General features: G+C 36.5%; 1 protein-coding gene across 1 annotated transcript in view; it reads left to right on the top strand.

The window, feature by feature from the left end:
* The window catches only part of LOC132546132 (fibronectin type-III domain-containing protein 3A-like), a 121,994-nt gene that overhangs the window by 69,378 nt on the left and 29,584 nt on the right, over window positions 1-23,032 (top strand). Inside the window, exons 2-3 of the mRNA XM_060209834.1 lie at window positions 11,522-11,685; window positions 15,329-15,515. Coding sequence (XP_060065817.1) covers window positions 11,522-11,685; window positions 15,329-15,515 — 351 coding nt within the window. The remainder of the gene's footprint in view (window positions 1-11,521; window positions 11,686-15,328; window positions 15,516-23,032) is intronic.

Genomic DNA, 23,032 nt, shown 5'->3' with positions numbered 1-23,032 from the left:
ATAACTGACTGCGGTTTTTTTTTTTTTTTTTTACATAAATTGCAGTCTTTTCTTCCCACACATGTAACAGTACCAAGTGATCTTTCTGCACTGGCTAGGAGAGGATTTATTGACCATGTCTTTCAGACTGAAAGAAAAATATATCTAGGTGATGTGTGTTGTCTTCATAGAGGTATGGTAAGCTTTTAACATGTCTCATACCTTCCACACTACACATTTTGTAGGCAACAATTAAATGCCTTGGTTTGAAATTTGTGTTTTTCTTATGTTTAAGGCCTATAAAATTAAACTTGAAACAGTCTCAAGAGTTTAAGATTAGGTAAAAATATATCCTACATTGTATAGAGTATTAGTAAAGCCCTAGACAGCAGCTAAATGATCATAAATACCCAGTTTTTATCATCTGTAAATGGTGGTATATAGAATGCCGTCACTGTCACAGGCTTGTGGTAGGAATCACTCCAACATGAGTCCCAGTAGGACTATCAAATGGAAGAAGCTGCTATCTTTCCTGGCAGGAATTGTAGACCATTATCATCCCAGAAATTCTGACTCATTAGGCAACTCCATCCAGAAACAGTTGTCTGACTATTGGCCATTCAGCCAGGAACCAAGGTTCATGACTGTCCTAGTAGACCATTCAGCCAGGAACCAAGGTTCATGAGTGTCCTAGTAGACCGTTCAGCCAGGAACCAAGGTTCATGACTGTCCTAGTAGACCGTTCAGCCAGGAACCAAGGTTCATGACTGTCCTAGTAGACCGTTCAGCCAGGAACCAAGGTTCATGACTGTCCTAGTAGACCGTTCAGCCAGGAACCAAGGTTCATGACTGTCCTAGTAGACCATTCAGCCAGGAACCAAGGTTCATGACTGTCCTAGTAGACCGTTCAGCCAGGAACCAAGGTTCATGACTGTCCTAGTAGACCATTCAGCCAGGAACCAAGGTTCATGACTGTCCTAGTAGACCATTCAGCCAGGAACCAAGGTTCATGACTGTCCTAGTAGACCGTTCAGCCAGGAACCAAGGTTCATGACTGTCCTAGTAGACCATTCAGCCAGGAACCAAGGTTCATGACTGTCCTAGTAGACCGTTCAGCCAGGAACCAAGGTTCATGACTGTCCTAGTAGACCATTCAGCCAGGAACCAAGGTTCATGACTGTCCTAGTAGACCATTCAGCCAGGAACCAAGGTTCATGACTGTCCTAGTAGACCATTCAACCAGGAATCCAGGTTCATGACTGTTCTAGTAGACCATTCAGCCAGGAACCAAGGTTCATGACTGTCCTAGTAGACCATTCAACCAGGAATCCAGGTTCATGACTGTTCTAGTAGACCATTCAGCCAGGAACCAAGGTTCATGACTGTCCTAGTAGACCATTCAGCCAGGAACCAAGGTTCATGACTGTCCTAGTAGACCATTCAGCCAGGAATCAAGGTTCATGAGTGTCCTAATAGACCGTTCAGCCAGGAACCAAGGTTCATGACTGTCCTAGTAGACCATTCAGCCAGGAATCAAGGTTCATGAGTGTCCTAATAGACTGTTCAGCCAGGAACCAAGGTTCATGACTGTCCTAGTAGACCATTCAGCCAGGAACCAAGGTTCATGGGTGTCCTAATAGACCGTTCAGCCAGGAACCAAGGTTCATGACTGTCCTAATAGTCCACTCACCCAGGAACCCAGGTTTATAATAGTCCTAATAGTCCACTCACCCAGGAACCCAGGTTTATGACTGTCCTAGTAGACCATTCAGCCAGGAACCAAGGTTCATGAGTGTCCTAATAGACCGTTCAGCCAGGAACCCAGGTTTATGACTGTCCTAATAGTCCACTCACCCAGGAACCCAGGTTTATGACTGTCCTAATAGTCCACTCACCCAGGAACCCAGGTTTATGACTGTCCTAATAGTCCACTCACCCAGGAACCCAGGTTCATGACTGTCCTAGTAGACCATTCAGCCAGGAACCAAGGTTCATGACTGTCCTAATAGTCCACTCACCCAGGAACCCAGGTTCATGACTGTCCTAGTAGACCACTTACCCAGGAACACCAGGTTTATGACTGTCCTAATAGTCCACTCATCCAGGAACCCAGGTTTATGACTGTCCTAGTAGACCACTTACCCAGGAACCAAGGTTTATGACTGTCCTAGTAGACCACTTATCCAGGAACCCTGGTTCATGACTGTCCTAGTAAACTGTTCATCCAGGAAGCCTAGTTTATGACTGTTCTAGTAGACTACTCACTCAGGAACCCAAGTTCATTAGTGTCCTAGGAAACCATTCAGTCAAGAACCAAATTTAATGATTGTCCTGGCCAATAATGTTTTGAGTGAAAATTTTAAGAAATGAAGATTGTTTCTTTAATGTATTTTGATATCCATTTGTCTTTTTAATGTCACTGGTAACGTATTAATAGTACCAGAGGGAATGAACATTTTTATTAATTGTAGGTTTTATGATACATGCAATATTTTGATGAAATCTATTACAGCCCCTGGTAGTAACATCACACTACCTTTTGAAGAGCTAGGAAACAAATAAGATAGGAAAATCATGTCTTTAATTGATATTTATAACATAAGAAAATAAGTAATAGTCTATGTATTATAGCATAATTTTTTTCAACCTGCAATGGAAAGTTTAGCAGATTGCTGTTATCAAGGATGAAAACACATCAAGATTGATTCTCATAGGAATGTTTGTTTCCTGCCTGATGACTTGTGTTGAGGATTTTATTTCAAGGCTGTGAAAGGAGAATTTCATACTGTAACAAATTTTATTGAATTTTTTTTTTTATTATTTGTAAACCTTCACTGGCATCATGTTTAAGACAACGAAAGCATGTTTAAGGACAAGTATGGTGACTTCAGAATTTATAACATATTTACTGATAAAAAAGTTATGATACAAATTATTTCCTTTTCAAATGAATGAAAATTGAATGAACATCAATCTGTGAAAGTTTTAGCCCTTGTTTAATTTTATCAAATTTATTCAAATATTAATTCAGAGAATATTAAATTTTTGAATGATGGATGGTAACAGAAGGATACATCAAGGAGAGGGAAGTTGTACCCTAATCTGGGGCAGAGTAAACATAGCCTGCTTTTTATCACCTCTGTCTATAATTAGTTATTAAGAATTCATTAAGCTTAGCTGTTTGAGTATCTGAGGTTTCACCTTTCAACTCTGACCTACTCTCATTCTGTTGGAGGGATTCATAAAGAAAAAATACAGAAACCATACCATATGAATAATGTAGCTTATGGATTATACAGTATATGTAGCGTATGGATTTTACAGAATACATAGCATATGGATTGTACAGAATACGTAGCATATGGATTGTACAGAATACATAGCATATGGATTGTACAGAATACATAGCATATGGATTGTACAGAATACATAGCATATGGATTGTACAGAATACGTAGCATATGGATTGTACAGAATATGTAGCATATGGATTGTACAGAATACGTAGCATATGGATTGTACAGAATACATAGCATATGGATTGTACAGAATACGTAGCATATGGATTGTACAGAATATGTAGCATATGGATTGTTTAGAATATGTGGCATATGGTTGTATAGAATATGTGGCATATGGTTCTTTACAATATGAAGTATATGGATTTTACAGAATTAAGGGATTAAATGCATAAATATACCAAATTTACAAAAAGCAGTATTACAAGGAAGATTCTGGTTAAGTAGGATTTATAAGTAGGATTTATTTTGATCAGATTCCATGTAGATTAATAACAGTTCTGTAGTCGTACATTATCATCATTTGTGCATGGATAATGTCAACTGATGGTACACCTGGGGACAGATATGTCAACACCCATTTTCACATTCAGATAGCACAGAAAAAAAATTAGTTTAAATTTGAAATAAAGTTAATTGAACAACGAATATCCAGTTTTAACATAATGATTATGGTACCACAATTGTATGTTTTGGTTTTATAAAAGTAAATGCAGAGGCTTACATACAGTCACATTATGGCAACAAAAAATAACAGCTGAGATAATGCTGTGTGAATTAGTTATTGACTATTGACCTCATTGTCCATATCAAGATATCATGTCTACTAAAAGTGTCTCCATGTTTCACAACAAGTGGATATATCTCGGATTAGATTCAACTGTGTGAAAGTTAAACAGAAGGGTAGAACACTTCGTCACCCACTTGTAATCCCATCATCAATGTGAAGTATCCTCCAACTGTACATCTCGTATAAAGTCTGACACTTTCAGTTAACCATATTTAGGATTGAATATCCTACAATATACTGTTCCCGAGGCAGTTTTCATCAGTGTTTTATTTTCTCTAAGATTTTATGGCAAATATTGGAAGTGACAAATTTAAATTGAGAAAGAGTTACGCTATATATTTTTCTGGTTGGGGAGGGGGTGGGGGGTGGAGGAGAATCTGACATGGCTTAAATATGTTTTGACATTAAGTACCAAAGTTTAAAGTGGGCCAAATAAACTTATGTGCTAGTCATTTGTTTATCTGAGTGGTAACTGAGCTGTCATTAACATCATCTTTTCATTAGATCATTTATCAATGTCTGGCACATCATTTGTGTATAATTCCAAATCATTAAGTAACTGTCCTGATGATACATCAGAATTTGTAGTCATCATGATTCAGAGAAAACCAGGCCATTTGAGATTTATCCAGTATAATTCAACCTGGCACACTTGTTACACTTCACCAGAGGATATCACCTATTGATTTTGAGTCAAGAGTTAGGGGTCAAGGTCACTAAGTGCTAGAGATGATACAGCCGAAGGAAAGCAAGGATGTATATAATTTGGTGTAAATAGGAAGTGGAAGAGAAGGTAATGACAGTATGGGGAATAGGGAAATAGTGTTAAGGAAAGTGGTAGTGAAAATTTTACATTGTAAGTAACTATAACTCTGGGTAAAACCAGGCGTCATGCTCTGTGTATTAACTTTTGATAATTTTAGTTACTGAAAAAAAATTAGGTTATTTTCATGTACATTTGGGAAAGGAAGTTTCCGTGCTCTCTGCTACAGTGTTTTGAACTTGAAGAGGACTGGTTTAGACCTATCTTAAAGCATATTCTATATGAGTTCTGCCATATTTATGGGAAATATGATCAGGTTGGTTGCACCCCGTGTATCATTTTGACAGATTTATCACTACTTTGCCTGTGATATATATGCCAGTGTGTAAAATCTCTGGAGAATTTCATGATTTGTGTATCAGGTTAATTGATGACTGTATCTTATGTGACTTCTTTTGCTTGTGTTCATATAAATCATATATATGTTACAGGAAGCACTTCCAGTTCTCTTCTGTCTTTGTTAGACTTTGTAAACTTACCATTAATAAGTATTTAATCATACATTGGCTTCAAACTCGCTATTAAATTAGGCATAATATCAGAGATGTGTTTATCTTGAAATGTTTCCAGTCAATGTTATAATTTTACATGAGTATATAACTTTGAAGTCCTGGCATGTCTTACTTAAGGTACACTCCAGACTAATATGTACGTCGAGGTGATATTGTCTTTCCCTTCCCTCTGAGTAGAAGCCCATATAATCCTCCATTTCTGATACCCCCGAAATAGAACTTTGCAGCATTTTTACCTTTGATGTTCATGGCCTTGTTTAATGTTAAAGGTCTGTTTGAGATTTCTATGTCTGGATATGATAAGAGGTCGGGTTGTAGAGTGTGTATGTCTGGATATGATAGGCGGTCGAGATGTAGTGTGTGTATGTCTGGATATGATAGAAGGTTGGCTGTAGTGTGTGTATGTCTGGATATGATAGGCGGTTGAGTTGTAGTGTGTGTATGTCTTAATATGATAGAAGGTTGGCTGTAGTGTGTGTATGTCTGGATGTGATAGGCGGTTGACTAGTGTGTGTATGTCTGGATATGATAGGCGGTTGAGTTGTAGTGTGTGTATGTCTTAATATGATAGAAGGTTGGCTGTAGTGTGTGTATGTCTGGATGTGATAGGCGGTTGACTAGTGTGTGTATGTCTGGATATAATTGGAGGTCGGGCTGTAATGTGTGTCTGTCTGGATATGATAGGTTGACTGTAGTGTGTATGTCTGGATGTGATAGGAGGTTGACTGTAGTGTGTGTCTGGATGTGATAGGCGGTTGAGTTGTAGTGTGTGTCTGTCTGGATATAATTGGAGGTTGACTGTAGTGTGTATGTCTGGATATAAATGAAGGTCTGGCTGTAGTGTGTGTATGTCTGGATATGATAGAAGGTTGACTGTAGTGTGTATGTCTGGATATGATAGGAGGTTGACTGTAGTGTATATGTCTGGATATAAATGAAGGTTGACTGTCGTGTGTGGATAAATTTGGATATGTTGACAATGAACTGTAACTCCCATTCTGGTTGTTTACTCAATACCCTGCAGATGCATAGGCAGTTTTTTAGTGAATGTCATTGGGCAAGGTCATAAGAATCTTATTATCATGATCATATATTTTCTTTATGAGTGTTAGGGACATCTGTATATAAAATACTGTTTTAAGCTATAATTTCTTTTGTCAATTTCATTCAGGATTGTGAATACCTTGGATCCTTCAAATATAAGTAGTTTGAAGATTTAAGTATTGCAAATTGTATTCAATTTCTCTTGATAATGAAATTCAAATTTAGTACCTCAATTTTTCAAACAATAAGGAGAATTTACGTCTGTTTCCAGTATATGTTGCTATGTTGAGATCCTACCTGTACATCAACCTGCTCTTAGAGACTTACCTGAATTGTTGATAATTATTAACATATATGGAAATAACAATCAATATTCCTGTTTGATAGTAATGAAATTTACCTGGTGATAAGTTCAACAAGGAGGGTGTGGGATGTTTAACCTTGAAGCAAAGATTTTACGCAGAATGTATTGATCAAAAAGAATTTAGAAATGAATTTAACTTGATGACAAATTACTAATGGTTTTCATTGAAGTGATTGGTAAAGAAGTGGACCTAGTCTCTACTGAATTGAGGCTGCACCACGATCCGTTTTTAAAATCAAATATAGACCAGATCTGATGTAAACAGGTTGTCTGAAAAATTATTGATGAATTAGATTTTTAATGTACTTTTTCATCTGAATAATAAAACTCATTACTGAAATCAGGTATGTGCCTAGTGCTCCAAGCAGGTGGTTGATTGGAGGGCTATCGCAAAATACCTGTCCTTCTGTAAGTAGGTCACTTCATGTCTATTTATAGAAAATTTCGTGGTCTTTTTTTTTCAGAATATGTGACTCTTAAGTATGTGTATTACTATTCAATCATTTACCATGTTGACAGAGTAATGTATATGTTAATAGTGTATGCCTTGTAAGGTATTTAGCAATAAGTTGTCAGAAAGAGAAGAATTTAGAAAATTCTTCCAGTCATATATTATAGGTGATTGTCACCTTTATCAGTGAAAAAATGTTTGCAGAATGGATTATGATGCATTTGATGTTGTTGTTTGTTATTTGAAGAAATTTTCAAGGGGCTAGTAAATAAAAATGTATTGAGAAGTAAGATTTGATTAAGGGGAGAAGTCCTTCAGATGTAATGACCTGGTTAGACTTTACTAAGGGTCTATTCACCAACATCAATTCAGACATTCATGTCATTTCTTATAAAATGGTTACCTATCCAATGGACACAGGTTTAGAACAATGAAGATGTTGATTGTTTGTTTTAGGTACTTCTGATGCCATACAATGTTCTATAAGACTTATGAAACAAGTCTGATATGATGTAATATAGAGAATTGATAGAAGTGCAAATATATTTAGATAAACTCGTTATTTTTTGTATGTGTTTGTGAGGTACAGGAAGAAATTTCAAGTTCCTTTTAAGTAATATTTGGATATATTTGCATACATTAGAGGACATCCTTAAATGACTCTAGCTGTTACTAGGACATTAAGCAAACAGAACCATTTCATTAAAAAAGTCAACTTGAAGGATCACCACATAAATTTAGTTATATCATTATATTGACCTATATACATCCTCTTGTCTTAAGGTATACAGAGCTGATGCATTAAAAATCACTGTCTCTATACACACCATCCATGACTTTGCCTACATTAAGGACCTTATGTTGTGCTGTAATCCCTAGCTTTTGTGAGCCTTAAGTGCATTTTCAAGAAGGTAAGGTTTACACTAAGGGAACAACATAACGGCTTGGAGAGACATTTTGAAGATCCTTTGATTTAAAAGGTGTTCAGAGCAACTCTTTGTTCAATCCATGGAAAATATCTTTTAAGAGGTTTAGAAAAACATGTACTTCGTACAAAAGCAAGCACAAATCTTTTGCTAAGAATTGGTTTGCACATTGCTATAGAAATGGTGTCGAAATTCTCTCTAAAGGGCATGTTTTAATCTTTGAGAAGAGCAGTTAACACCCTCTTGGAAATGTCCGTCTAACGTAAGCAGACCTTTGGCATGACATTTGCTCCATAGTGTATATTGTACAGACGACATTTTGGATGAGGAAATCTTTAAGAATGTTAGAGATTTGTGTATTGAAAGTTTAAGAAGGTCTATTGACACTTGGCTAAATGACATATTTATGACAGAAAGGGGAACTACCCTGTATAATGTTCTTTCCCAAAGTTTTGATTTATTTGTGTTTTACTTGTATTCCAAAAGCTATGGGCTAGGCTGTCAGGTGCTGTAGTTTAACACCTGTAGCTTACAAGCTTCTGTTTACACTAGAGGCAGGGTTTGTTGTTGAGATTTTGTTAACCTTGATATTTGTACTTGCCTGTTTTTTGTTATTTTTTGCTTCTATTTCACAAAGCAAATAAGATGGTTATCATAACCATTAAACCTTAGAGTGGTCTTAACTGTAAGACACTTGGCCTTTGTGTAATTCATATATGTTTATAAAAAGAAATCGGTTGTGTTCCAATTTGTTTTTGGTCATGAGAGCACGATTTCAATTTCAGTTGTTATTTTATTTTGTAAGTGTTCATTTAGCTTACTGATCTTGATTTATAAACTTAAAGAAATGAAACTTTGTCCGAGTTGTTTTGGAGAAGTCTTTAATTGGAAAGAGATCTTGACTTTTCACTTTCACTGTATTGGTAGACACACACCTGTCTGTTGCACCTGTGGAAATGCAATTAGTGTTAATTGACCAGCCACACCTGTGTGTACAGATGTGTATTACCTTGTGACATTAGGAATCCTGGTCTGCCATCAAAACCTACAGGAGGTTGGCAGTGACGGGAAAATTGTTTTTGAATACTCCAACTCTTGGCATGGAGTTCTATAATGGTTTTTTATTCTTTCTTACGGCAGTGATGTGAAAGTTAGGACCAAATTCTAAGGTGTGAGAGGTTATTAGGTGAATCAAAATAGTAGTGCCCATAAAGTCATATAGATGTTGTTTCCAGGAATTAACTCAATCTCTGACAATATAATTGTACTAGTTCCCATCTAGTAAACTGATGATTATACATTGTTATCTCTAGACTTAAGACAGGATCTAGAGTGACTCTTATCAACCATACTGGATTTTGTATCTCTAGACTTAAGACAGGATCTAGAGTGACTCTTATCAACCATACTGGATTTTGTATCTCTAGACTTAAGACAGGATCTAGAGTGACTCTTATCAACCATACTGGATTTTGTATCTCTAGACTTAAGACAGGATCTAGAGTGACTCTTATCAACCATACTGGATTTTGTATCTCTAGACTTAAGACAGGATCTAGAGTGACTCTTATCAACCATACTGGATTTTGTATCTCTAGACTTGAGACAGGATCTAGAGTGACTCTTATCAACCATACTGGATTTTGTATCCCTAGACTTGAGACAGGATCTAGAGTGACTCTTATCAACCATACTGGATTTTGTATCTCTAGACTTGAGACAGGATCTAGAGTGACTCTTATCAACCATACTGGATTTTGTATCTCTAGACTTGAGACAGGATCTAGAGTGACTCTTATCAACCATACTGGATTTTGTATCCCTAGACTTGAGACAGGATCTAGAGTGACTCTTATCAACCATACTGGATTTTGTATCTCTAGACTTGAAACAGGATCTAGAGTGACTCTTATCAACCATACTGGATTTTGTATCCCTAGACTTGAGACAGGATCTAGAGTGACTCTTATCAACCATACTGGATTTTGTATCTCTAGACTTGAGACAGGATCTAGAGTGACTCTTATCAACCATACTGGATTTTGTACCTCTAGACTTGAGACAGGATCTAGAGTGACTCTTATCAACCATACTGGATTTTGTATCTCTAGACTTGAAACAGGATCTAGAGTGACTCTTATCAACCATACTGGATTTTGTATCCCTAGACTTGAGACAGGATCTAGAGTGACTCTTATCAACCATACTGGATTTTGTATCTCTAGACTTAGACTTGAGACAGGATCTAGAGTGACTCTTATCAACCATACTGGATTTTGTATCTCTAGACTTGAGACAGGATCTAGAGTGACTCTTATCAACCATACTGGATTTTGTATCCCTAGACTTGAGACAGGATCTAGAGTGACTCTTATCAACCATACTGGATTTTGTATCCCTAGACTTGAGACAGGATCTAGAGTGACCCTTATCAACCATACTGGATTTTGTATCCCTAGACTTAAGACAGGATCTAGAGTGACTCTTATCAACCATACTGGATTTCGTACCTCTAGACATAAGACAGGATCTAGAGTGACTCTTATCAACCATACTGGATTTTGCAGACATTTTCCTGATTTTCACTCCAAATTCTTTTTCCTAAACTTAGATTCAAATTATGTTGATAAATTAGTGCCTTGCTTAAAACAACTTATAAAAGTGTTTTGTCAACAAAAAATAGGCAGACAATTGATTTTTGCTGTTCACTTCTTCCCCTCCATTTTAAATTTGGAAAAATGATTGATTGATAGAACACTGTTGAAGAAAACTGGTTGTAAATGTTTCGGGTTCATGTAGCAATATAGACAGATTATAATGTACTCTAGAAGTGACAGGTTTCTTGGTTAAGTATGTGTACTTTTTATCCCTTAACATTTTTGCCAGTTTGTTATAATGACCTGTTATTATATTTTAAAGTAATTTGACAAATGAAAAATGTAATAAAGAAATGTATTGTACAGGTGTAGATGTAATACAGACAGGTGATTACAAATAATGCACAGGTGTTACTGAAGCTGGACAGGTAGCCACAAAGCCTGATTACAGATGGTGATAAATGCATGTACTCGGGATAACAGGTGCCCTTGGTAGACTGCCACATGTTTATGTAGTGGTTTCCATGGGGTGATGGTATTACAAAACATGATTCAAATTTTGCAGGACCTGGATTCTTCTTGGTGACAGTTATAGTTTCATTAATGTGGAAAATGTAAAAAAAAGACTGATAGATAACTTAATATTTTAGGTATTGATGAAAATGACCTGTCAGTATCTATGATATAGCAATACAAATTTAGGTATTCTCATGTCTGTATTTTTCTGTCTTTGCAGGTCCAGCCACTGTAAGAATGGTTTCTAACACTGGACCGCCTTTACCGATGCCAATGCAGGTTCCTCAGGGTCACATGGTACAACAGATCGTGGACGAGCATGGGATTCTGACACATGTTATTTTATCCCCTCAACCTCCAGGCATGCCTGTACAGCCAATGACGGTAGGATGCTATGTATGTATTTCTGTTTTTCCCCATTTCTCCTCATCAGATTGTCCTGCTGACCGCCTGAATGTCCGGTACGCCTGCCTGTCCTTGCCAGCTAATCGATCCATGTCTGGTCAAAAATTGAACAATCAATCATGACTAGCAATTGGCAGTTACAATGCTTGCTGACTGCCACCTAGCTGCCTTGTGGTCGGTGGGATGTGCTGTTCCTTTCATCTAGCTGCTCTTGTGATTGGTCAATTGGATATATCCTCAGCTGCTTTTCATTGGCCATTTGGATATGCATTTATCTGTTTTGTGACTGGATGATTGGATATGTCTTGTTCATGATTGGGTGATTGGATGTGTTTAATATATGTCTTTTAATTGGTTAGTTGAATGAAGTTGATGTATTAACTAGCCAATATATATTTATATCCATATATGTAATAGTTGGACTTTTTTAGATATCAAACAAATAGCAATATCATTATTACCATATTTTACCTAATAAACACCATATTCCTTTAAGTTCCCTTCCCTGTTCGTTATTTGTAAATTTTTTCACTCTTTTTCAACATGATTTACTTGTGTGCTTTAACTAACTGTAAACATACCTACTTTAGCACTTCTATTTTTTTAGCACTTTTTGCGCAGAAACTATTATGCTAAAATATCATTGTGTAACTGCAATTTACATATGTAAATTTTATAAGAATCATTGTGTTTACCGAATAAAAGAAAGTGAACTTAAATTTCATTGTGCTTTTAGTATGTTTGCAGTATTTTGTTGAAGATTCTGCAAATCTGTCCTTTTCTTCATATTCCAAAACATTTGGGTGCTTATCAGCTGCAGTATGGTATAATGGTCAGCATGTCCCATTTGACACATGAGGTTATTTATATCTTTTCTGGTATCATTGTATGAAATTAAGGAACTTACATTGTGTTACCATTATGGGGCTCTAAAAGTAATAGTATCCATAAGGATAGACCTTAAGTACATGGCAAATGATGTTTCTGTTAGTGAATACTTAAATAAGAGGAACAAACAAGGATTAGATTATCAGTACAAAAAGATCTGACTGAGAGGAAGCAAGTGTTGAATTTAAATTTCAATAACCAAAACTTATATTTTCATGTGTTTTTGTATATTTCCAATTTTCATATTCCTCTTTTTCTTACTTTAAATTCCATTTTATACTATTTTAATGTCACGGTGAAAAAATCTTTCATCAACTGCCTTCCCCCTAAAAAGATCAATTATTTTAGCACATAGGGCAGACTTAGGTCATATGCATGCATCCTTATAGATCTACTGTTTGTAACCTCTGCATGATGAATAAAACCTTATAATACCTTTCATCAGTACCACCAATAACTTAGGACATCAACAAAATCATTAACCTAGTGTTCTGTGTACCAAAACGGCATCAGATGAAAAAAAACTAGTTTTCATTCATATTTTCAGAGGTCTATGATTTTAAGCTCTTCTGAAAAGTACTGATGAGCCAATTTATTACAGGTCAACTGGTTTTTGTTTTTCGAAATGAAGTACTGTACTTGTTTATTATTTACACACTATATTTGAATATTATCCAACCTTAACATTGTATGTCCAAATGTTTGGTTTTATGTATATTATAACTATTGTATAGCTTGTTGATAGAACAGTAGAGAGCCATGTCCTTCTACCCTTTCTCCAATTACAGGAAACAATTTGGTAGCTATTTTCCTACTTAGCAATGTAGAAGTGTTTCAGTATGTTTTCTGTTTGTACAAATTACTTAAGGCAGTACAGGGCATGCCAAGGTGCCTTTCAGGACTGTTTCAGACAGTAGTTAGTTGAGGTTTGGTTCTTCTAGTGTTTCAAACTTTGAATTTTTAAAACAACTAAGATCCTGAAAGTCTTAAAAATGATGACAGGGCTACCTTAGTGTGCCATTTGTCTAAAGTATCATAACCTACACAATGGTAGGGTGATCTCTCATTCTGTCCAGTTAGGTTGAGCAGAATGTGTTTAGTAGTGTTTACATTGACCAGGTGGTAAGGAGGACTGAGTGACTATCACACGTGGTGATATCATTGAAGTAAGGAATATAAAAGGATGCCAATTTGAAGTTAAAAATGCTTCCTACTTCAAACACTTCACCTGTCATATTAGACCTTAATTAGTCAGTTGATTAGCAGTTTCACTCAAAGATAATCCCAGTGAATTGTTACATTATTGTGGTATGCAGTATGTCTCACCACCCTTACTAACTCAAAAAGACAAATATGCTGTGTGCATTCTTAGCCCTGCTTGAACACTATTCTGTCTCAGATGCATGTCTGCAGATTCCTTCCCACTGATTATGTTGCATTACATAGGGAATATATGTCCTTGTCTACTGTAGGTGCAAACAACTAGCAGATGATTCCTGGGTAATTTTTACATAACCTTCAAATATCCTGGCAATGTATCTCAGATGGTGAATGGTTGAATAGTGTCAATTTCTAGAATTCTGAATTGTGAAGAAAGATTTAGCTGGCTGAATTGGGATACCCTTTTCCTTGTAGCAACTTATTTGTTATCATTTTTTCATTCACAAGGAAGAAAATGTGTCTGATATGGTGACAACTACATGGCATCAGTTTAGTCAAGAAGATATCAACACAGCTACAGAAGTAGTTTGATTAGAATCCTAATCTGTCACAGTGACATAACCTCAGATAATTACGATAAAAGTGGCCAGGGTTTTCCAGAATTTCAATACATTTGAAATTCTTGTGTGTAGTAGATTTAGTGAAGGAGATTAAGTCATTTTAATTGTTGAAATCTTCTTAGCTGTTGATTTGTTTTGATAAAGATTTTATTGTTTTTTATAAGTTTGAATGTAAATTTGTAGTAAATTTTTGGGAAATCAGCAGATCGGTGGTTTAGATCTCCCAAAGTTTCTGTGCATTAGTTGTAACTGAGAAGAGACTTAATAGTATTTCTAAGATATCTGTTGATTTGTTTATCATTTTCTGATATTTACTACATGCTATAATGTTTGCATGTTGTTATAGTCATACACTGTGAAGTTAATGCGACACTTTGTCACACGATGTATGTTTTATTGATTTCATCGAAAAATAACTTGCATTCTAAACATTAATCCACAGAAAAATACACTGACTGATTTTTTTTAAACCAACCGATACGTCAGAACAATGCTGCTTGGGCTATTCTCCTGGAGGACTAATAGGATTTTTTAAACTACATACAATTTCAAAGATAAACGAATAATTTCTGTCTAAAAGTTCGACCAGAAATCTGGAGTGGGGGAGGGAAGGAATTTAATTATAGAGGGTGTTACAAAAAGTATATATTAATAACCTATTCTATTTTCTTGGTTGCTCTTAATTTTTCTGCTCTCAAATGTTGAAAATTTGATAATCATCAATTTATTTACTGAGATTCATTGTAAATCTTCTTTGGACATGGAGGGGGAAACCATCAAAACCTACTTGTGATTATGGCTTAACCCTGACTAATTATTGAATGAAAAACGTATGAATTCTGATGTTCAGAAGAAATCACAATTGAAAATAATATTCTTATTGTTTAAAAAAGACAATTGTTATATAGAATGTTTTCTTTTGTGCTTGAACCATTTGTTTTTGTATTTTGTAGGGTGGACCAAACAACAATGCACCTCAGTATTACCAGGGTTATACGCCTCACTATGCCACCCACCCATATCATCACCACACCCACCCGGGGGCGTCGTCACATGTACCCGCAGGAGCACCTACACATCCTCACGGCACCCCACCCCCACCAAGCTGTAGTCTATCCAGTGGACCAGTTCACACTCCAGGTAAGTAATATTACTAAAGGTCATACTTCAAGGTCATACACCAAAAGTAGGAGGAATTTGTCACAAAAGTTGGCAGTTTGTTTCAGACAGGTTGTGTTAGCTGTGACCATGGGTTGTTGCCTATAGCGGCTTTAACACCCTCTAAAGCCATGGATATAATACTGCAAACTGGGATATTTTCATCCCTGTTTAGCTTTTGCCCTTTTTACCCATGAACAGTAAGGGCAAATCTGAGATGGGGGTCGGGGGTGCACTTACATACCCCATTTGATATAATCTTCAGAGGGTGAAATGAAGCACATTTGTATATAATAGAACAAGAGTGAAATTAACCTGTTGCAAAAATATCTCAGTATACATTATGACTTCTTTCTTGTTTAACATATTTCTGTTAAAGTTGTAATCTGGTTAGGTGTATACCTGTCCAGAAAATATGTATCTCATGTTATTGTGATAACAGGATGATATCAATAATGAAGTGACATTTCACACTCACAGATTATATTGATCACGATGTCACAATGGAAACCATATGTTTGGATCTTCAGCTAATTTAACATGACTAAAGTTTGAAATAGAAAAAAACACTCCGCAGTATTTGCTAAGATTATTGTGTGTAATAAAAAGATGGTCAGATGGCACAGTGGTAATGCACTTGTCTTTCATCTGACTGTCCAGGGTTTGATTCCTCTACTGGATGCAAAAAGGTAGGAGGTAACTGTTTGACCACATAAATTTTTTCCCCACAACCGTATTGGTTTGTAGGTAGGGGGTGTAGGGTTTCTCCCAGGTAGGGGGTAACTTGCACAACCATATTGGTTTTTACCCTAGGTAGGGGGTTACATGTATGACCACATAGGGTTTCCCCCAGGTTTGCACAACCGTTTTTTTACCCTAGGTAGGGAGTAACATGTATGACCACATAGGGTTTCCCCCAGGTAGGGGTAACCTGCACAACCGTATTGGTTTGTACCCTAGGTAGGGGGTAACATGTATGACCACGTAGGGTTTCTCCCAGGTAGGGGGTAACTTGCACAACCATATTGGTTTTTACCCTAGGTAGGGGGTTACATGTATGACCACATAGGGTTTCCCCCAGGTAGGGGGTAACCTGCACAACCGTATCGGTTTTTACCCTAGGTAGGGGGTAACATGTATGACCACATAGGGTTTCCCCCAGGTAGGGGGTAACCTGCACAACCGTATCGGTTTTTACCCTAGGTAGGGAGTAACATGTATGACCACATAGGGTTTCTCCCAGGTAGGGGGTAACTTGCAGGTTTTTACCCTAGGTAGGGGTAATGTATGACCACATGCACAACCATATTGGTTAACATGTATGACCACATAGGGTTTCCCCCAGGTAGGGGTAACCTGCACAACCATATTGGTTTTTACCCTAGGTAAGGAGTAACATGTATGACCACATAGGGTTTCCCCCAGGTAGGGGGTAACCTGCACAACCATATTGGTTTTTACCCAAGGAAGGGGGTAACATGTATGACCACATAGGGTTTCCCGCAGGTAGGGAGTAACTTGCACAACCATATCGGTTTTTACCCTAGGGAGAGGGTAACATGTATGACCACATAGGGTTTCCCCCAGGTAGGGGGTAACCTGCACAACCGTATCGGTTTTTACCCTAGGTAGGGAGTAACATGTATGACCACATAGGGTTTCCCCCAGGTAGGGGTAACCTGCACAACCATATTGGTTTTTACCCTAGGTAGGGAGTAACATGTATGACCACATAGGGTTTCCCCCAGGTAGGGGGTAACCTGCACAACCATATTGGTGTTTACCCAAGGTAGGGGGTAACATGTATGACCACATAGGGTTTCCCTCAGGTAGGGAGTAACTTGCACAACCATATCGGTTTTTACCATAGGGAGAGGGTAACATGTATGACCACATAGGGTTTCCCCCAGGTAGGGGGTAACCTGCACAACCATATTGGTTTTTACCCAAGGTAGGGGGTAACATGTATGACCACATAGGGTTTTACCCAGGTAGGGGGTAACCTGCACAACCATATTGGTTTTTACCCAAGGTAGGGGGTAACATGTATGACCACATAGTGTTTTACCCAGGTAGGGGGTAACCTGCACAACCATATTGGTTTTTACCCAAGGTAGGGGGTAACATGTATGACCACATAGTGTTTTACCCAGGTAGGGGGTAACCTGCACAACCATATTGGTGTTTACCCTAGGTAGGGGGTAACATGTATGACCACATAGGGTTTCCCCCAGGTAGGGGGTAACCTGCACAACCATATTGGTTTTTACCCAAGGTAGGGGGTAACATGTATGACCACATAGGGTTTTACCCAGGTAAGGGGTAACATGCCCAACCTCCTAGGGTTTTTTTCTGGCTTCTTTCGGTTTCCTCCCACTGTTAGACCCTCAGCATGTCTACACCTGGGCCAATAGAGTGATTAGTATAAATGGAATATATTGTTTTGCAATTGTTTTAAAAGAAAAAGGTGTATATTTAAAGGAATTCAGTTGGTTTTTTTTTATTTTAATTTAATTTTGAAATTTGCCACAAATTCTTAGACTTAATTGCTTCACTTATGAAATGGAAACTCATGTCAGATCATGTTTATATACCTTCAGGATAAAAGTAGAGATCATATCATAGGGAAAGTCAAGGTTGGAAAAACACTTACAATAAATTGTGATCAAGATTGAAAATAAAAAGGTCACAGGTTATTTAAATAAGAAAATCAACAAGATCAACAAGTACCTTCTTCATTGGAAACAATCAGCTTTGCCTTTCAGCCTTACTGAAATAGCAGCCTTTTAAATCATATAAAATGGCGAGATGTATTATTTATTTGAAGCTCCAAAATGTGTTTTTCAATTGTCTGCCTAACTTATTGAACTCTTCTGTGGTCTGCGGTAAGAACAGGTGTAAAGGGGAATTCCCTTGTGATGTCATTTCCTGTGTAAATATCAAGCATATGGGTGACACATCAGCAGAGATAAAGTAACAGACTTAGTATAGATAATAATGACAGCTGTAAAGATCTACTGAATAATCTGTCATTTTTGGACTTATCTAGAACAAACCTACTTAACTTGCACCATTATTTTCTTGTTGCCAAGGGTGATTTTGATCAGGTAAGGCTGTCTATTTTCACTTTAGGACTCCTCACTGAAGCAATCAACATGTATTATATTGCTGACATACAGCACAGTTGTTTAGGATCTGAATGAAATTCCAATGCTTACACAAGCATGAAGGGATTCTGTCTCAGTTTCTGTATGACCCATTATGTAAAAACCACTATTCATTGCGTGACACAGTTTGTCACAGACTCTGAATGCCTTTTCTGTATAAGCAATCAGGGTCATTCTATAAATAGGCCCAGGTCATGTACCTTTACATTTACCTGTACAAGGCTATACACAGAGAGTCTAATCACTACTGATACTGTGGCCTGTAACTGTAAAAATAAAGTGATATCTCTAATGACCTTCAATATTTGCCTGGATCAGATATCGTTTCAATCTCATGTTTTTGCTATGTCACAGTTACAAACTGAGAACTTTTATATCACTAAATTAAATCTAGATCACATTGTGTTAGCACAACAATCATGGTGATTTTTTTCATTTATTTTTGCTTAAAATTAGGATGGAGATACAAATATATTCTATTCTTAATTGTCTGACTTTAATTTTTAATTAAACTGAGGTCCAGTTGTATTAGGGTGTTGTATTTATTTGAGTTGTTAAAGGCTCAAATGGAGTTTTCACTTAAATTTAACTGTATCTATATTTAGTTTGGCACTTTTGAAGACTTGTTTAACTGATGTAATATTCCTTGTTTGACTCTTTTTGAAGCAAGGTATAAGAAAAGAAATCTCTGACATCTTAAAAATTACTCCACTTTCACTCCATCTAGTAAAAACTGGACAATTCAGATTCATCAACATTAAATGAGGTTACCTTGTCTACCAGTATCCCTTGACATTATTTAAGTAGTCCAGAAAAAGGAGAAAAAATAAATAAAAATACCTTGTTTCAGCCTTGTTAAAAATTCAGAAATCACCTTGAATTGATGTCGCAAGGAAATAATTTTCCCATAAAATGCTTGAGAACAGAATTTTAAGGTCATGTAACCCGAAGAGTGCATTAAATCCAGTTACAAACTAATTATATACTTAATTTTCCCCCCTCCAAATTAACACCAAATAACACCATCATTAGCTTGTGGGACCAAGCACAGGACATGTATTTCTTACATAATACTCTGTACATTGGTGAGTGAGTTGGTGAGTGATGACTTTGTATAACTTTGTAATACTCAGTACACTGGTTAGTGATGACTTTGTATAACTTGAGTAATACTCAGTACGCTGGTTAGTGATGACTTTGTATAACTTTGTAATACTCAGTGCACTGCTTAGTGATGACTTTGTATAACTTGAGTAATACTCAGTACACTGGTTAGTGATGACTTTGTATAACTTTGTAATACTCAGTACACTGCTTAGTGATGACTTTGTATAACTTTGTAATACTCGGTACGCTGCTTAGTGATGACTTTGTATAACTTTGTAATACTCAGAACACTGGTTAGTGATGGCTTTGTATAACTTTGTAATATTCAGAACACTGGTTATTGATGACTTTGTATAACTTTGTAATACACAGTATGCTGGTTAGTGATGACTTTGTATAACTTTGTAATACTCAGAACACTGGTAAGTGATGGCTTTGTATAACTTTGTAATACTCGGTACGCTGGTTAGTGATGGCTTTGTATAACTTTGTAATACACAGTATGCTGGTTAGTGATGACTTTGTATAACTTTGTAATACTTGGTACACTGGTTAGTGATGACTTTGTATAACTTTGTAATACACAGTATGCTGGTTAGTGATGACTTTGTATAACTTTGTAATACTCAGTACGCTGGTTAGTGATGACTTTTATAACTTTGTAATACTCAGTATGCTGGTTAGTGATGACTTTGTATAGCTTGAGTAATACTCAGTACGCTGGTTAGTGATGACTTTGTATAACTTTGTAATACTCAATACACTGGTTAGTGATGACTTTGTATAACTTAGTAATACTCAGTACGCTGGTTAGTGATGACCACTTTCAATTCTGATGCTTTGCTCTTCGTTTTAGACTCTAAATATCAATGTTCAGCACTACAGCACATTTTTGATATTTTTATCAGTTTTAATAATAAAACTACATATAAGTACAGAGAGTAGGTGATCAACAAAACAAAATCATACAATCTTAAATCCCACAATATTTCAGAAAAATATGGGTATAAAAACCTACAGTATTGAGGCCAGCAATGATCCCTGGGATATGTTTATTCTCTTATCTCTTGTCATGTTACTACCAGGACTTGCCCAGTAAAGGAATGCTAAGTTCATTTAAAGGTCAAAAACATAAAATATGTAAACAAAAGATTTGCTTTAGTATTCATTTCATGATATTAGAATATGAAAACATTATTTGAAAACTTCCTAAAACAATTCATTTGTCTGTAGAATGTTTATGTTGTTGCCTGGTAATTTAACACCATCAGTAATACCATGGCAACCCTACGGTAATGGGAAGTGAAATAACTGAATTAAATTGATGTTATTCAATGTAGGTTAAGTCAACCATTCATACACAACTGGAATTCTTGAGAATGCTGTAGGAAATGTGTTCTCATTCCAAAAAAAAAAATTACTAGAGTGGTTGAAGGTCAAGGTGATTTAGGAAGTATTTAGGTTCCCTTGAATAAATAGCTGATGCATTAGATTCCAGTTCTAATGATCCAACCAGAAGGGAGTAGTAAGTCGAACAGCACTTTACCATGTGTGTGGGAGAGGACGCACACCGTTCCTTACAGTCAATATCTATGTTACATAACACATCAATATTACTTCATTATACACTTGAATTATGTAATGATTGAAACTGTTGAGTTACATTACATTTTAGACCACTTACATTACACATACAAATTTCATTTTTAAGAGATTATTGTGAGTTAAAATTTTAGTATAATGTTGAACAGCATGGTATGGCCATTGCTTTCTAAGTCAGTTTGTTTTGTTACCTAGGGGATAGATACAGATAACTTACTGTTTAGTTACCTAGGGGATAGATACAGATAGCTTACATGGCTTCTGGTTGGTTGAGGTAGCTGACATGAGTTTTTATTGACATTTTTATGTAAGCATTTTCTCCATCAATCTAATTTTGTCTATACTTTGTGGTAAAAGGTATTTTTCAGATTACTCCTGTTTCTTGCCCATATCCAGATTTTTATATGTCGATCGACGATGGGTCATATGTTATACCCTACACTCTCCATTTGTTCTCTTCGTTTGTAAACTCTTCATTTTTAGTGCTCTCTTACCTTTATTAATAAACAAATTTTAATGAAACTTATTATAAATAATTTCATGTCTCTTGTTGGCAAATATTGGCAATGTGAAGATATTATGTTCAACACCTTTCAATTTGATATGGCAATACAAGAATTGAAGCAATTTCACATGTATCACAAGTTTTTCATGTGACCCCATATATTCAGGGTAATGCCTAATTTATTTTTTCTTATGATATTAGTCTTGTTCAGAGATCTCTGTTGGTACTCCACTAGTTTTTTTTTCCTACATTGTAAGCTTTATTGTCATGACATCAAGTTGTGTTTTCCTGAACTGCATATGTAATTGCCCCTCATTGTTTATAGGTTAACTCTCCAGTATACTGTCTCTCACACAGATTAGACAGGTCAATCTGACCAGTATACTGTCTCTCACACAGATTAGACATATCTAGTATACTGTATCACAGTGTCAGATAAGACAGGTTATTCTGATCAGTATACTGTCTCTCACACAGATTAGACAGGTCAATCTGACCAGTATACTGTCTCTCACACAGATTAGACAGGTCAATCTGACCAGTATACTGTCTCTCACACAGATTAGACAGGTCAATCTGATCAGTATACTGCTTCACACTTGGTGTCAGATTAGACAGGGTTATCTGACCAGTATACTGTCTCTCACACAGATTAGACAGGTCAATCTGACCAGTATACTGTCTCTCACACAGATTAGACAGGTCAATCTGACCAGTATACTGTCTCTCACACAGATTAGACAGGTCAATCTGACCAGTATACTGTCTCTCACACAGATTAGACAGATTAAACAGTGTAGTATACTGTATCACAGTGTCAGATAAGACAGGTTATTCTGATCAGTATATTTTCTCTCACAGATTAGACAGGTCAATCTGATCAGTATACTGCTTCACACTTGGTGTCAGATTAGACAGGTTAATCTGACCAGTATACTGTGTCTCACTTGGTGTCAGATTAGACAGGTTAATCTGACCAGTATACTGTGTCTCACTTGGTGTCAGATTAGACAGGTTAATCTGACCAGTATACAGTGTCTCACTTGGTGTCAGATTAGACAGGTTAATCTGACCAGTATACTGTGTCTCACTTGGTGTCAGATTAGAATAAGTCCAGT

The sequence above is a fragment of the Ylistrum balloti genome, unplaced genomic scaffold (genome assembly GCF_031769215.1).
Source record: "Ylistrum balloti isolate Yb309-2 unplaced genomic scaffold, AGI_CSIRO_Ybal_v1 Utg369602, whole genome shotgun sequence".
NCBI lineage: Eukaryota > Metazoa > Mollusca > Bivalvia > Pectinida > Pectinidae > Ylistrum > Ylistrum balloti.
The sequence above is the reverse complement of the archived record's forward strand: the minus strand, read 5'-3'. Positions and strand labels throughout refer to the sequence as shown.